The sequence below is a fragment of the Mesoplodon mirus genome (assembly GCF_964341445.2).
Source record: "Mesoplodon mirus genome assembly, chromosome: 10".
NCBI classification, from domain to species: Eukaryota; Metazoa; Chordata; class Mammalia; order Artiodactyla; family Ziphiidae; genus Mesoplodon; species Mesoplodon mirus.
In genome coordinates this window covers 33,090,916-33,109,209 of record NC_138986.1, presented here as the reverse complement: position 1 = coordinate 33,109,209, position 18,294 = coordinate 33,090,916, and the positions used below count along the sequence as shown (strand labels likewise).

At 37.0% G+C, this 18,294-nt stretch overlaps 1 protein-coding gene across 1 annotated transcript in view; it reads left to right on the top strand.

The window, feature by feature from the left end:
* Positions 1 to 18,294, top strand: part of LAMA2 (laminin subunit alpha 2) — a 610,104-nt gene that overhangs the window by 470,367 nt on the left and 121,443 nt on the right. Inside the window, exons 35-36 of the mRNA XM_082634259.1 lie at positions 12,424 to 12,535; positions 17,231 to 17,393. Coding sequence (XP_082490385.1) covers positions 12,424 to 12,535; positions 17,231 to 17,393 — 275 coding nt within the window. The remainder of the gene's footprint in view (positions 1 to 12,423; positions 12,536 to 17,230; positions 17,394 to 18,294) is intronic.

The following is an 18,294-nucleotide window of genomic DNA, read 5'->3' as shown; positions in this document are numbered from 1 at the left end:
ATAGATGTATTTTTGACTTGCTACTTCTGCCACAGATAAAATCTGAGAACCCAGTAGCACAAGAAAAGATTGGGATACATACTTGGGAAGTGTCAAGGACAATGGCTAAAAATATCAGAATGACAGTATGTCTTGAGTCCTCTATCCTGTAGCTTCCATGGTAAAGCTTTTATCGATTCTGGATTCCCAAAGCCCTGGCTCTGACTATGTAAGGAAAAAGAAAAACAAATGAAAATACTTGTAGTCTCTTTGATCTCATCATAAGATTTTTGTGTTTATATAGAAATACAGCCTAAATCATTATCCCCCCACAAAAGAGGAAATCTTCTTTATCATGAAAATCCAAAGCATTCAAGGCAGTTTTTAGAGTCAGAATGTAAAGTCCATGTTGCGTTTATCAGACTTTTTAAGATATTGGGAGTTTTAAATTTTCAAAACTCCAAGACGGTTAAGGTTCTTTTCCCTGATACAGAATGAAGAAAACAGCATAAAGTCTGCCATCTTGTGGCCAGAAAAATGCATGAACTGGAAAACTGGCCTGGAATTTAGGGATCCAGTTTGATTATCAAAGAACTTTAAATGACAAAAAATATTGGAGCTAGAAGGTTCTTACAGATTGTCTAGTCCATTTTTTTAAGAAGAAATCCCTCAGGCCATGATAGTGAAATGAATTAGCAATGGCCATGTACTTCACCAAATTCAAGGACCCAGATTCCAGATTCCCACTGACCCAGTACCATTTCTACCTAAACTGCCGCTGGCTTAGGAGAATTTCCACAGGGAAATCAAATGGGATTCTGAGTGTGTAATGCTAAACAATGGCCCTGATGTTACAAATAGTGTACTAAACACTTTTTCAGAATCTCCTACCAGCAATGTGGAATGTACAAATATAGAACAGAGTTTCTTGCCAAATGTAGTTAGATATTAATCAGATTAATGAGTACAAATTATTTCATATCAATTCAATAATTAACAATTTTGTATTGGTTATGTGAATACACTAAATAAGAATTTTTAAACGGATCATGCCAAAGTAATCTCAATTCAACAGCACATATGAATGTTCACCACATACAAAGCCCAAGCACTAAGTGTTGGCAGATGAAAGATAAAAATGAGGCTCAGTCTGTCTTCAAGGAGGTTGCAATCTCAAGTGTGTGTGTGTGGGGGGGGATATATAAGTATTTAGGTATGTGGAGGGTAATGTGGGACAAGTGCAAGTAAATATGTAACACAGCATGAAATAAAATAAAGGAATATACCTGAGAAATACATACAAATGAATTAATTTAATATTAATTTAATGTTAAGGGTAACTAGGGAAAATTCCATGGAACAGAGGCCTTTCATTCATTCATTCATTCATTTAATTAATCCTTACTAAGGGTCCAATATGTTCTGGACACTATAACAGAATAACAGACACTGGGAAAACAGGTATAAGCAAAACTGACACTGTTGTTGCTCTCACTGAGCTGATTACAGCCAAATGATCTGAGCCTTTATTATTATTATTATTATTACCTTATTACTTCTTAACCAGCATCCTTTCATCTTTCCAGCAGACTCTCACATACTAAATTTTTTTAAATGGACTTTGTATTTTTGAGAAGTTTAAAACAAAATTGATTGGAAAATACCGAAATTTCCCATATGCCCCCTGCCCCAAGACAAGCACAGCCTCCCGCATTATCAACATCCTCCACCAGAGTGATACGTTTGTTCCAATGGATGAATCTACGCTGACGAATCATCATCGCTCAAAGCCTATAGTTTACTTTAGGGTTCACTCTTGGTATTGTATATTCTATAGATTTTGACAAATGTTTAATGACATGTCTCTACCTTTATAGTATCATTTAGAGTGGTTTCACTGCCTTAAAAGTCCTCCATGGTCTGCCTATTCACCTCTCCCTGTTCCTGAACCCCTGGCAACCACTGATCTTTTTACTGTCTCTATATATCATATATCATATAGTTGGAGTCATACAGTATGTAACCTTTTCAGATTGGCTTTTTTCACTTAGTAGTATACATTTATGTTTCCTCAATGTCTTTTGATGGCTTGATAGCTCATTTCTTTTTAGTGCTGAGTAGTATTCCATTTTCTGGATGTACCAAGTTTATTTATCCATTCACCTACTGAAGGACACCTTGGTTGCTTTTAAGCTTTGGCGATATGAATAAAGCTGCTATAAACATCCAAGTATATAAGTTTTCAATTCATTTGTGTGAAAACCAAAGAGTGCAATTGCTGGATCATATGGGAAGAGTGTGTTTAGTTTTGTAAGAAATCTCCAAAGTGGCTATACCATTTTGCATTCCCAACAGCAATGAGTAAGAGTTCCTATTGCTCCAAATCCTCACCAGCATTTGGTGTTGTCAGTGTTCTGAATTTTGGCCATTCTAGTAGGTATGTAGTAGTATCTCATTCTAGTTTTAATTTACAATTCCCTAGTGACATACTATGTTGAGCATTTTTATATGCTTATTTGCTATCTGTATATCTTCTTCGGTGAGATGTCTGTTCAGGTCTTGCTATGGAATGAATGTGTGTGTCCTCTCCAAAATTCCTATGTTGAAATCCTAACCCCCCAGGTGATGATATTAGGAGGTGAGGCCTTTGGGAGGTGATTAGGTCATAAAGGCAGAGACTTCATGAATGGAATTAGTGCCCTTATAATAGGGAGCCCAGAGAGATCCTTTGTCCCTTTTTGCCATGTAAGCATAAAGTGAAAAGACACTACCTCTGAACCAGGAAGCAGGCCCTCAACAGACACCTGGGATGACTGGGATGTGAGTTTGTACTTCCCAATCTCCAGAACTGTGAGAAATAAATTCCTGTCATTTATCAGCCACCTAGTGTATGGTATTTTGCTATAGCAGCCTGAATGAACTAAGACTTTTCTCATTTTTTAATCGAGTTGTTTTTTAAATTATTATCAAGTGTTCTTTGTAACAGTTTTTATTAGCTATGTCTTGCAAATATTTTCCCCCAATCTGTGACTTGCCTTCTCATTCTCTTGACAGTGTCTGTCACAATGCAGAGTTTTTAACTTTAATGAAGCCCAGTTATCAATTATTCCTTTCATCAATTTCTTTGGTGTCATAACTAAAAAGTCATCAACATACCCAAAGTCATCTGGATTTTATACTATGTTATCTTGGAGTTTTATAATTTGCATTTTATATTTAGGTCTATTATCCAATTAGAATTCATTACAATACTATTATTTAATAAACTTTTTTATTTTAAAATAGTTTTAGATTTACAGAAAAAGTTGTTGCAAAGATAGTACAGAGATTTCCCATCTACTCCATACCCACTTTCCCCTACTGTTAATATCTTGGTGTGATATATCTATCACAACAAATGCACTAATATTGATTATTATTATTAACTAAAGACTCTGCTTTTTCTTCAGCTTTGCTTAATGTCCTTTTATTGTTTCAGGATCCTATCCAGGATATTACATTAAGTCATCATGTCTTCTTAGGCTATGGCTTCTAGAATGTGACAGTTTCTTAGACTTTCCTTGTTTTTGATGATTTTGACAGTTTTGACAAGTTCATGTATTTTGTAGGATGTCCCTCAGTTGGGGTTTGCCCCATGTTTTTCTCATGATTAGAATAGACGTATAGGTTTCTGTGGGGAAGACCACAGAGATAATGTATCATTTTATCACATCATATTAAGAACCCATGCAATCAATATGTCTTATTACTGTTGACGTTGATCTTGATCACCTGACTGAGGTAGCATTTGCCAGATTTCTCCACTGGAAAATTACTCTTTTCCCCCCTTTTCACACTTCAATACCATTTTTATCTGCCCATTCTTCAGATTTTGTAACATAAAAAGCCTAGAAATAAGACTTCTAAAAGTAAGTATCTCCTTGATAAAGTGAGGATGGGGAGGAAATGGAAATCCTCACTTATTTATTAACCTTGTCCCCACCAGAAACAGGATTGTCATGGAGACCTTCACTATTCAAGTCAAAATGATCAATTCTTTCTTTGCCTGTGGTCAATCAGTGTGATAATCAAAAGGTGTATTGATACATATGTAATCATAACTAGAGGACTAGATGACATAAATATCCACTAATATTGGCTGAGACCCCCAGTACCTTTATCTCACAGCCATGAATGATTCAGCAGTTGGGCCCAGAGTATAAGTGCAGGGGCCATGACTTCCTATTATCCATGGCTACGTTAGAGGAGATAGTGCCTAAACTAGGAGTGCACATTAGAGTTACGTGGTGCCCAGTCTCACCCCCAAAGGTTGTGATGTATTTGGTCTGAGGCACAGTATGAGCACTGGGACTTTCAAGAGCTTCCAAATGATTCTGATGTCAGCCAAGATGGAAAACTATGGTGAGCCTAGAGGTACCCAGTGCTTCCAGCTCCCTTTCCTCTGGCAAGTGCTTTCACTGCTACAGCCAATCTTTTTGAGAATCCTTTTCTCTACTTTGTTAGCTGGTGAGTCACTTTATGACTAGTACATTCTTTATGTTTGTTAAAACATCTGGCAAGTCTGATCCTGCATAGCTTGTGTGAGCTGCCTTCTGTCCTGCAAGTGCTTGTATATTTTGTGCTTATCTTTTTCATGAAGCAATTTAGTTCTCTAATAGCCCTTGGTAAAGAGAATAATATTCCTCCCCCAGATTAACATTTTAAACATTTATTTTATATAATTTAATGTCAAATATTACATAAGCAAAATGTTGCATAATCATGTATCTTTTTCAATGTATTTTAATTTATTGTCATTCCATTTCCCCCTTGGAATATGTTTTTTGAATATGGCAATCATATGTCACATGTTCATACTGTCAGACACTATGATTAGGGTGGAATATTGAGATGTTTTTGATGACAACTCCATATACCTCTGTAGCTACTGTCCTTACCTCCCTCTTCCATTCCACAGCCAAATTTTTTCAAAGACTTGGTCTGCTTTCACTTCTCACTCCACTGTAGTCTAGATTTCCACTCCCAGCCTGCTACTAAAACTATTTCAACAAGGTAATCAGTGACAAGCTGGTCACTAAATCCAGTGGAAACTTTATTTATTTATTTATTTATTTATTTATTTATTTTTGCGGTATACGGGCCTCCCACTGTCGTGGCCTCTCCCGCTGCGGAGCACAGGCTCCGGACGTGCAGGCCCAGCGGCCATGGCTCACGGGTCCAGCCGCTGCGCGGCATGTGGGATCCTCCCGGACCGGGGCACGCACCCGTGTCCCCTGCATCGGCAGGCAGACTCTCAACCACTGCGCCACCAGGGAGGCCCGGAAACTTTATTTTACTTGAACTTCCTACAGCAGTTGCCACTTTTGATCCTATCTTCCTTCTTAACATACTCTCCTCTCTGCTTTTATCTTAATTCTCAGACCTTTCATTTTCAAGCTCTTCCTTTGCCCATCCCTCAAAAGTCGATTTTCTTGGGGTCCAGTCCTCAGTCCACACCTCTTCTCACTTTGTAAAAACTCTCTCTTTTGGCTTCGATCGCCACATATATGTTTATGATTAATAAGTCCATATTCTCAAGACAGCCTTCATTCTCCTGTTTCAGTCCTATGTACCTAACTATCAACTGGACATCTCAAATTAAACTCACCGTCTTCCTCTTAAAACCCATACTTTCTTCTGTTTAGAACACCTCAATGATTTATCCTCCAATAGTTACCAGTCTCCCAAAATAGAACTGAATGGTTGCTCTTCATTCTACCCCAACCCAATTCAGAGGTCTTCTATTACCTCTCTTCCTAAGCTTTATCTAACTCCAAACAATTATTATTCCTATGGCAGAGTGAACTTGCTAAATCACAGATCTGATCACATCACTCTCCTCCTTCAAATTCTCCATTTTGTTCATTGACATGTGATGCTCTTTCCTCATGGTCTTAATTCCTCAGCCTCATCTCTTCCCCAACTCATGCTCTGGTTATCTGGATTCTGATGCATTGAACATATAAGCCAGAAACCTAGAAATCTTCTTTGATGCCACTTTCTTCCTTCTCATCCTCCCACTTATTTAACCCATTACCAAATACAGTGGGTTCCACTTCTGTGTATAGATCTCATCTTCACTACCCACTCTCATCCAGCCCTTAGTCTGGGATTACCACATTAGCTTTCTAGCTAGTCCAGCGTTTATTCTTATTTTCCTTCAATTGTTCTCCAAGCTATAACCATAATGCACTTCTGCTACCCCAGATTTGTACATGTCACCCTAGTGCTTAAACTCATCCCCCTGGCTTCTCATTGCTCTTCACATAAAGGCCAAAGTCTCACTTTGGCCACATCTCACACCACTTTGACCCTGGCCATCTGTACTCCATCTGTACTCTGGAGTACAGATCCTTCAGTTACTTTGTCTCACAGAGGCTTTCCAGACATGTTTTCTTTAGCCTTGAAGTAAATCACTTCCTCCTACATCTTGTTAACTTCCGTTAATTCCAATTCACTTTCTAAAGCTCAGCTCCTCGAAGTCTACCACAAGTCTTCTGTGATATTCCAGGTGTGATGTGATTTCTCTTATAACTGTGTTATACCACTGTGCTTTTTCTTCAGTTTGTGGTTATAATTTATTTTCATGATCATTAAACAAATACCTCTCTATCCCACCAGACTATAAACTCCAAAAGAGCAGGAAGTGTGGGTTTTTTCCCCCTTACCACAGTATCACCAATATCATGTATATAGTAGGTGTTCAGTCAATATTTGTTTAATTAATTAATTAACTAATTGTGAATAATTTTAAAAATAGCATAAAAATAAATGAAAGGTATAGAAACCCACAATAAGCATTAATTTTGAATTTCTCTAAAACGCACTAAAATCAGGCATATAATTATATTGAGTTGAATATTTTGTTTTCTTTGATAAACATCTCTTAACTGTTTATATTTCATAAGGGGTAAATGCAATGTAATAGACTGAACTATATAAAATATCAAAATTTTGCTTTATCTACCTTGTCTCTTACTGTATATTAAAAATCAAATTTAAATGAAGATGAGGCATCTCCAAAATGATGAAACTAGTTTTTAAATGATTTAAGTGCCTACTATATATATATAAACACACACACACATATATATATTTACAATGCCTTATTTATAGTTTTAAAAGGTTTAAGTTGCCAGCAATGTTTTTCATTTCTGCTGTTATATTTTAAAAGAGAGAGAATTTGTAGAGACGTGGATAGACCTAGAGACTGTCATACAGAGTGAAGTAAGTCAGAAAGAGAAAAACAAATATCATATATTAACTCATATATGTGGAATCTAGAAAAATGGTAGAGATGAACTGTTTTGCAAGGCAGAAATAGACACACAGATGTAGAGAACAAACGTATGGACACCAAGGGGGGAAAGTGGAGGTGGTGGTGGTGGTGGGATGAATTGGGAGATTGGGATTGACATGTATACACTAATATGTATAGAATAGATAATAAGAAGTTGCTGTATAAAAAAATAAGTAAATAAAATATTTTTTTAAAAAAAGAGAGAGAGATAATGTATAACAAATCACATTTGTTTATTTGGAACTTTCAAAACTGACGCCTGAAATATTTAAGGAGAAATTTCACATAGAACTGACTTATTATCATTCCCCAGGTTCAGTTGATTGTCTCTCTCTTTGTGCACTGTCTGTCCTAGTAGCTTGTCATAGTACTTCACTGACCCTTGGATATACAGAACCAGTAGTGTTTGAAGATGACCCTAAAGAATATCATGTAAATGATTAGATCTCAAATTTAAATTCAGCAGAAAACCTCTGCAAATGCAAAGGTGGATGGCATCTAAGCAATGTTGTCTACTCAGTAGTTAGATTTGCTCCATTCGATTCTAGTTTTAACATAAAGAAGGCGGAAAATGAAAGACACTAGTAATATCCAACCAAGAAAATTATGTGCAGATTTCAAGAGGCACAGTGAGAACTGCTTGAGCTAAAGTAAGAAAGTAACAACTACATTGTTCAGAAGTAAATGAATGTGTGCCTAATGGTAATGGGTGCTGCCTAGATATAAATACTCAAAAAAAACCCCACAAAGAAAATAAAAGAAAAATAAAAGGAAAAAATACCTAGTTGAGTGAACTTGAATGTAAAAAAAGATAATCAAAGGTAAGAGAGATACATGCAAAGCAGTGTGTGAGCTATCATTTACAAAGGAACACTGGAAATATGTAGAACAGAGTTAAGAGAAAGTAAAAGTAAGAAAATCTAAGATAGAGAATGAAAGGAAGATTGTACAACATATTAGGATAAATGAGAAGACATTTGTCAGATACTCAAAGGACAAGATAGTAGTGGGTTAGAAGGAAGCTGACTAAGGGATGGGGATGGCAATTTAATAAAATACAAGAAGAGCCAAACTGCATCAGGCAGACAGCTCCTATCATGTACTGTTTAGCCTTCATCTGTAACATTATCAGTAGCCTATCCTGGATGAAACTGATTTTTGTAAATTTCACTTTTTACAATCTATCACCACTCCCCATAGGTGATAGTGTATTTGTAATTGCCTTCCTTTATGGAGTCTCTCCTGGGTGGTTTTGCCAAGGTGACTCTTCAACTTCATTACTGTGTAATGATACAGGATTTTTTTTTTTTTTTTTTTTTACTGCACCGCACGGCATGTGGGATCCTAATTCCCTGACCAGGGATCAAACCTGCACCCCCTGCATTGGAAGGCAGAATCTTAACCACTGGACCACCAGGAACATGATTTTTTTAAATGTATCTCTATGACATTCTGATATGGATTTTTAAATATGTTTACTAAAACCTAAAGCTTATGCACTTAAAATACATAAAAGCTGGAGCTGTGTCCCTCCTCCCACCCAGAATGCTTAACTGTTTCAAGTATCTTCCCAGTCCTCCTGAATGTTAGCCAAACATAAGTTAATGTTTAATACAGACAGCATACAAGGCTGTGAGACAGAAAATGTGTGTCTTGTCCCCTATTTCCTATATGTGTGAGTTCAGATAAGTCACTTAACCTCTTCATACCTTCATCCTCACCAGTGTGAAAATAGGGATCATGCCCTCTATGTATCTCTAAGGGCAGGTAAACGAAACACAAGAGTATTGTCAGCCCTCTGAACACACATATCAATCTGCGGTACAGCAGAGCCTGACTGTGTAACCTACCTCTTAGAGGGCTAATATCATAAGTCAATGCCTTTTAGTCCAGGAATCTCACGGAGTGCAGCCAAGAGAAGAAGCTCTTTTTGTCTGTGCAGAAGGAAGGATATCGTCTCCCTTAGTAAGTACTGTGCTGGCCATAAAGATTTCTGCCCACCCCCAGCCCCTACCTCCACTCACCCCCACCAGCGTGGTATTTGGTGTGCAATCTCAGGCTAGTTTTGAATTACCAGAAGGCCAGTGACTAGAATGCAGCGTGGTTGAGGCCAGAGACACTCAGGCCTGGCTCTCCTCCTAAGCACTCAGCTGTAGCCCTTCAGCAGCAGCTTCCTATAAGGCTGTGAAAAATGTCCAGAAAAAATGCCCAGCCATCCACATTCACTGGTAAGAAAAACACCAGGCATATGGCCGGTTTGAATGGTATCAGAAAGGCATATGGAAAGAGATTTTTCTTTCTCCAACAGACTTTAGAACTTCAAAGGAATAGTTTGTTTGATTATTATTACATCAGTCAATCACCCAACATCCTTGACCCCCTACAGTTTTCCAGGCACTGTGCCTGGCACCGGAGGAATAAAAAAGAGATAAGACATAACCCTAGCCCCCAAGGATTGCGATTCAACAGATATGATGAAACACCTAAAAAAGTAATTACCCACAACAGTCATGAATAGTGGTAATGATAGTTGTTTTTGAAAATCTAAGAAGGGAGCATATGGGTCAAAATCATTGGGGATGCCTTCACAGAGAAGGTGAAGTTGGAAGCGAATCATCTTGGGAGCTGGATTTATTTTGGATAATTGGAAAGGAGTTAGGGAGCAATAGTATGAACAAAGCTTTTTCTGGAAAGGTAGGCAATAAGAATGGCAATAATGTTGACAAGATTCGTTAGGAAATTGTTTAGTCATATATTTAACAACATTCATTCAATATTTGCTGTAAGTGAGATATCATACTAGAGGCTGGATATAAAGTGCTGAGCAAACAGACCAAGTTTTTGTCCTCTTAGAGCTTACTTTTTAGTCAGGTAGCCATTACATAGGTATGCCAACATGTAAATAGTTATTCTAAAATGCATGGAGCTATGAAGGAAATATTCTTCTGCAGGAAGCCGAGAAACTTAGATAGGTGCCCTGGGGATGGCCACACCAAGAAGAGATACTTATTAAACTGAAAGCTGATGGATGACAAGGATCCAGCCACTAAAGCGTTGAGCAGAAGCTCATTCCAGGCAAAGACAATGGAATATGAGAAGACCCTAAGAAGGGAAGAGATTGGCATATTACATATAAAAGAAAGCCAGGGAAGCTGATTGCATAGGGTCTTAATTATAACATTTTTGACTTATTTCTTACCATGGGTCATTTAGAATTCTTCACATCTTAATATTGGAGTACTCATGTTATTGGTACTGAGTGTGTTAACAATGACTCTTACACATTTTTGTATAAATTAATTTGATAAGTAGAAGTCAAGGCAATGAATATTATCTTGACCATCCAGAATTTTAAAAGGAGAGTGTATCAGTATACATTTATTTTCAAGAAATTAGATGCTTTGAGCATACAAGAGTTGGAAAGCTCGATGGTATGAGATTTATGGGAATTATTACCTTTTAGTAATGTAAATAAGATACTGATGAAGCAAGAAATAAATGTTAGTTCAAATTATAATGTATATTTTCTGTATAGTAAGTGATACTAGTGCTGGTGGTATATTAAAAGATTATAATAATGTAGATCAAATTCCTTATAGTATTCTGTGATATGTGAAAATAGTAGAGATATTATAGAGCACAGTAAAATCCAGACTAGACAAACATCTAAAGCAGTTTAGATGACCAGCATCTTAAGCAGCTGACCTTAGTAATTCAAAAGCAACATTTAAAAAATTATGTGAGCATACATTTGTGTGGTGTGTATGTGTAGAGTTTCTTGACCCAACTGGACCTCGAATTTAAAAGTGAAAATAATTCCAATATTAACGTTTTGGAAGAGTTAATCCAGAGCATTCTAATATATTGATTAACACATGCCAAATCATTTTGTATATATACTGAAACTATAAAGAGGAATTTTTTAAACTCCCATGGATTCTTTTCCTTTCATTCTTTTATTTGTGGTGATAACATTTGAAGGTTGAGAAACCATGTTCTGTGCTGGCCAGACATTTAGTTCAATCTTAAGTTCTATTTAAAATCCATTTATGTATAAAACAATTTAGATTCTCTGGGCATGTATAAAATGCAAGCACTCTGGTACGAGATTGTGGAGTATTAATACTCTGCCAGCTTGAATCTTTATTTAAATTGTATTGAGGCAGTTTGCAATTCTTTGATTCATTTTCTGTAGTTAGATTATCCCTATTTTTTAGAAAAGGAAGTCATAGTTATTAGCATATGCATACACATTAAAAAATGAAGTATAAACCTATTACAAGGTGCTCTAAGCCTTGTAGTATCTGAAACTTGTAATGTTACACATGCCATTTGATTACATATGGTATATCTTAACTATGAACACATTAAATGGATTCCATTGTGTCAAATGATATTTTCAGTGTGAATAAGGGTGAAACAATATGAGGATGTTCTTTGGGAGGTGGGGCTGTTGTAGAGTTCTGTTCTATTCTGTTGACAGTAATATATGGTCCTGTGATTACTGGAATCTTTTTTGGTGATGTCATATGGGGAAAGTTAACATTTATTCTTCTTTAACATTTTACTAGATCTTTACAGTGTTATAGAACAAGCATTTACTACTTAGTAGCTAAGTATTCCCTTTCTTTGTTTCTTTAATTAATGTATTGATCTAAACCGAATCTATAGGATCAAGCTGATTGAGACAGGTTGTCTGTGCCTCTTTCTAGAGATCATTGCTACACTCTACACTTTTTCAGTAAATAAAATATGGACAAAACTGCAACATGTGCAGGCTGAAGAATCCATTAACGACTTTTGGCAAAGTACCTTAAAAATATTTCAAAAATAACTCTGCTTTATGGCTTCTACTATGCCATTGCGTACAATGAGGGTTTTAAAAAGACCAAATACAGTTCTCTGATTTCCATTTAATGGAAGAAGTAATAAAGTTTAATTGTATATTTGAGCACGGGCATCATTTCCAGTACATCTGATCAATAATTCATCAATTTCCTTTGGCTCAAACTAATATTTGAAAGAAAATGCAGCCGGTGAGAGCTTATCTAGCTGTAGCTTCATCATCTCTATTAATTACGCTTTTCCCAAATTTGGTTCATTAGGCTACCAAAGTGACAGCAGATGGCGAGCAAACTGGACAGGATGCAGAGAGGACCAACATGAGAGCAAACTCTTTAGGAGAATTCATTAAGGACCTGGCCCAGCAGGCAGAAGGTATTAGAAAAGTCACAATTTAATCATTATTTCTCCTAACAGGAAAAGAAAAAAAGGACTGCACAGGACTGGAATTTCTCTAGTAAGAGATGACATTTTTAAATTTGAGGGTTGAATTTTTAAAAAGTTTTTTGATCAAGATATTCAAGGGCATTATCAACTGAGAATCTATAGCCTACAGTGTTAAATTTGTGACAGAAGTCAGTGAATTAGGAATTATGAGTACAAAATAGCAGTAAATTGAATGCATTCCTTTATGAATGCTCTGATCCTTGAGGAATGGCTATTGTGATCAAATATGATTAAATTAGTTAATGGGCAACTTATCCTCTGCTATGGTGCTGTTTTTGTATTCAGAACTATTTAAAAGATCCTTGATTTTTTAAAAAAAGTTAACTTTATCGTTCTGCTCAGTACCTTAAAGCAGCACTTTAATTTCTCAAAATGGCTTTTAAACACTTGGTACCAGTTTTTAATGAACATCTGTTGCTTGGGATTTGGATGTGCTACCTTACCAGAAGCTCTACTGCATTTAGTCCACAATTCTCAAGGAGTTAGTTCTTGGCATCTACCAATCTTATTTGAGAATCAAAGTGGAAGCCATTTTTAGACAAAAGCCTAGATTAAGAAACTCAAAGAAAACAGATAATGCAAAAAGGAAAAAAAAAAACCCTCAAAAAACAAAACAACAAACATTAGTTCTTAAATATCTACTAATATATAATAAACATGCATGCATGTTGAGAAAATAGGAAAAAATGTTTTTGCTTTAAAAATAAAACATTTTTATTGCTCTATAATGTTATACATTTTAGATACTTTGCTTTCTAATACAGCCAAATAAATCAGGACGTGAGAACCTTCAAGGCATATCCTGACAGGTCAGTCTCAGGAATCACTGGCCAAGAAGAGAGAGAAACTCCCAAAGATTCCCCACAGCAAGAAACAACAGAGTTTTAATCTGAGGCATAATCTCAGGCAAGACATGTTAGGATCCGAAACAGAAGTTACTCCTACCAAAAAAATCTCAGTTAACTCGTTGTGGTTTCTCCTCTGCTAGATGAAGTTGTTGTCCTTTCCCTGTTTTTATTTTCCAGTAATGTTATTTGAAAGTGTCTACCCTCCCTTCCTCCCATCAAAAAAATCCCATTGCAGATAGAGCAGATTCACTCTACCTGGATTCCTGAAGACATTAGTCAGTACTCCAGGGACTTTCCTTTTCCTTCCAACTCAGTCTCAAACACTAACACCCAGCAGCCTATCCTAGGAACTAATCTTGATCATTTTAATCAAACGTTGCTACATAATAAGCCCTAATACACGTTTCCGATAGACTCCAGTACCAGCACTGCCTACTTTATCTACATCTTTGTGTGTGCCACAAAGGCACCAGCAGGGGGCAGAGTGGAGATGATATTTAACCCAGGCTTGGCTCACCATCCACAATCTATCAATCAAAGAAAGGGGTTATGTCATCAAATGTGTCTCCCATTTCCTACATTGTGCATCAGTCAGGTGGTCTGGCTGTGTCTGTCCAAATGGGGCACATTTTTCTAATTCATGTGAAGTGCCATGTGAATAACTGTGATCCTATACCCGAGGACAATATGAACACTACTCTCTTCTTCCACCAGGTACTAACGTAAATGATAACAAAAATGGTAACCACAGCTCTTTGTAAAAGAACTTTGACAGAATTAATCTAACTATTAAAATGTCATGAAAATTCAAATTTGAATATGCCAGAGTTAAATAGTAAAGGGTTTATATATATATAACGAGGCTTGGATGTCTACGGGATTTTTTTTTTTTTTTTTTTGCGGTACGCGGGCCTCTCACTGTTGTGGCCTCTCCCGTTGCGGAGCACAGGCTCCAGGCGTGCAGGCTCAGCAGCCATGGCTCACGGGCCCAGCCGCTCCATGGCATGTGGGATCTTCCCGGACCAGGGCACGAACCCATGTCCTCTGCATCGGCAGGTGGGCTCTCAACCACTGTGCCACCAGGGAAGCCCGCAAGTATTTTTAAACTGTTGAAAACATACTGTAGTGATAGAGTATATCTTGGAATAATAGACTACATAACACATTTATCTTTAGTTTAAAAGTACTCAGAGAAGTTCCAAATTCCATGTATAGAACCAAAGGAGCAATCAGACCTCTTCTATTAAAATAATGCTGCTTTCTTAATATAGCATCATTTTGCTAAAGCAGTTTTTGTGTACCCTAATAATTTCTTCTGGTTGCTTACATATTGCTTTAATTTTAAAGAAATGATGCAATCCATCTTTTCCTTTTCTCACTCCATCATTCTTTTCCCACCAAATTCTGCTCTGTAGAAATTTAGCTGTGAGATTAGACCACAAAAGAAATAGTGAGGTTGCATCTCACATTCCTTCCTTTCTCAATACCACCTAGGCCCAGGACCTAAATTCCATCAAATTTCCAAAAACGTCTTTAAGCAAAGTTCATTTATGTATTCATTTAATAATGAAAAAACATACAGCTTTGTCAAGTTGGAAAGTGGGGCTTATCCCTTTCATTTAAAAGAAAATGTGAAGACAAATGATGTCATTGGTTACTTACATGCTATAATTGGTTAAAATCAACTGTACAGATAGGCATGCACTCAGACCAAAGGATGGGGCTGTATCATCAGTAGAGCCAAATCTACTACTACCTTTCTTGAAAGCTAAAAAGTAAAAACCTTCTTACATTTAATCATCAACATTCTAACATGGCTTCCCCATAGTCTGCTGAACCAAGGAGCTTTCCAATCAATAGTCCATGGTGGGCTTCCCTGGTGGCGCAGTGGTTGAGAGTCCGCCTGCTGATGCAGGGGACACGGGTTCGTGCCCCGGTCTGGGAAGATCCCACATGCCGCGGAGCAGCTGGGCCCGTGAGCCATGGCCGCTGAGCCTGCGCGTCCGGAGCCTGTGCTCTGCAACGGGAGAGGCCACGGCAGTGAGAAGCCCGCGTACCGCAAAAAAAAAAAAAAAAAAAAATAGTCCATGGTTACCATGTTTCCTTAACAACAATGACATGGCCTAGGTGATATCTTACTAATCATAGTGGTGGAATCTTAAGAAGGTTCTTTGGCATGTGTCAACGGATGACTATGAAGTAGTCAGCCAGAAAGTAGGCACCCTCACCTACTTCTAAGAATAGCACCTGAGCAATAATTTCTACCACAGGGCTAAGAATAGCCATATTTGTTCTTTAAAAGACCTGATTTAGATTGTTCTGCAGATTAAACTATGGTTATCAGAAATAACAGGTTGACTGCAGCAATTTTCTAACCAAAGACATTTATCATTAAAAAAGAATTAGAAAGATGCATTTTGGAAAGGGTAGAATTAGAGATTGAAACTCAATTTCTTCTACTAACCCAAGATCTCAAACTCTAGGTGCATCAGAAGATCCTGGAGGGTTTGTTAAAAACACAAATTGCTGGTCCACACCCCAGACTTTTTGACTCAATAGATCTGTGATGGGACCTGAGAATATACATTTCTAACAAGTTCCCAGGTGATCTGATGTTGCTAATTTGGGGACCACATTTCAGAACCACTGTACTAACCCACCATATCATATCCCCATGGCTGGTCTACTTTGCCTAATTATGTGCGCTTTTTTCAGGAGCTCTGTTCATACGACCCTTAGAACAGCTCCCACCAGTGTTAATCAGAAAAGTTTCTCCAAGAATAGAAATGAGTTTTGAAAATTCTTTAGGTCTTAAAGAGGTCTTAGGATACAGCTTTGAATGGTAGAAAATGTCTCTTGGCCAACCCATAGCCTTTATTCTGAGGATTTTCATAGGTAATATTATATAATAGAAATAGTGTTCAGAAGACAAAAGAGTTCAGAAAAACACCTCTCCTCATCTTGCTAAATTAATGCTCCATAGAACACACTTCAGGAAAAGTTGGTCTAAAACTAAGGTAGAACTGTGTACATGTTTCAGTTCACCAATTTTTCGAACTATTATTTGACATAGAATTCTTTTTTCAAATGAAATCTTGCCCAGAACACCAACCTATAAAACAGATTCTTGGCAGAATAGATATCATTTGTAGAATACTTTAAGCGCCTGGAGAATCCTAAGATTCCAAAGAGCACAGTTTGAAAACCTATTTAGTGCATAATAAACACAGACTCTTAGGATGGTTGTTATTGCTGGAGGGTATCTGTGAGCCCTAACGCATAATGCCTGTCCATAGATAGGGGCTTTACACAGATCAACACAGAACTGTGTGGAAGTACAAGGGCAGGTTCGTTTTGAGAGATCTCATCACTGATAGTGTTTCTATACTCAGGGTTTTAAAATTGAATAAGATTGTGTCTTGTCAGCAATGCAGACCTTGCATTTTCAGCTTCCAAGTGTTATGCTACGTCTCATTTTTTACCTCTTGCCTGAAGAAGGTTTGAGCTATTTGTTTACTTTATTTCTTCCTTTTGGGGTAGAAACACTGTGTTTTAATTACTGTTTCCCCCTAAAAGCAATATAATATGAAGAAATATGTCACATTTCCTTGTTCATTATGGATTGTTATAGCAACTGCCTCTCTGTTTCCCAGCAGGAACACCCATGACAAACAACATTTCTCTTGGAGATGGTGGGGAAGAGCAGATGCTGGGTGCCATTTTTGCATTTTGCATTTAGTTTACTAATTTGCAAAATTTGTTTTACCCCCTGCAGCTGTAAATGAAAAAGCTGTAAAACTAAATGAAACTCTAGGAATTCAAGACAAGGCCTTTGAGAGAAATTTGCAAGAGCTTCAGAATGAAGTTGATAAGATGATGACAGAACTGAGGAGGAAAAATCTAGACACACAAAAGGAAGTTGCTGAAGATGAGTTGGTGTGAGTAGAAGCTCTAGTACTTTTTCATTTGATAAACTGAGCTTTCCAAATTGTTGTTTAGAGATTTCTAAATTTTCCTTCACATATCAGTAGGAGATACTTTGTTCTTTATTTATTTTTCATCTACTTAGGTATAATTTGTCTTGCTCTAAAACGGATCCAAGGCATGTTTATACCTATATATAAATAATCAAGTAAATGATCTTTTTTTGGTGCTCTCCCGTCTGCAATTAGGCTAATGGTCTTGCTTTATTAATTTCCATTATTAGGGCCTTTAGAACTATTAATTGTTTTTGTTTTAATAGAAATATCTTTGGGTAAATACAGTTATGAATTTAACAGGCCATCCTATACATTTTGTCATCTTAGGAAATACTGAATAGAAGAATTGTCAATTAATACATGCCTAATACTATGAAGTAAAGTTTGGGAATTTGAGGTTGTGACTAATGATAGTGATTTTACTAATGCCAGTGAATTCCTGTGACCAAACACTCAATAAAAAAATACATTTTTACATTCATAGTCAGCTAACTTCAAAGTGATGGTGTTATTAATAATCAAATAGTATACACTAAATCAGCAACATTAGCAACACCTAAGAACTTGTTAGAAATACAAATTATCAAACCCCACCCTGGACCTACTGAATCAGAAACTTTGGGGATGGGGCCCAGCAATCTGTTTTGACAAGTTCTTCAGGGAATTATGATGCCTTTTAGTTTGAGAACTACTGTTCTTCAAATATTTAGCCTTCCTTAAAGGGCTCAGATATTATCACTTTAGGAAAACCATTAAGTTGAATCCGGGAAACTCCCAGAACACTCAGTTCAAAGGAAAAGAAAAGTAGGTCAAAATTATATCATACTAGCATGTCAACAGCATGGCGCTATATTCACAG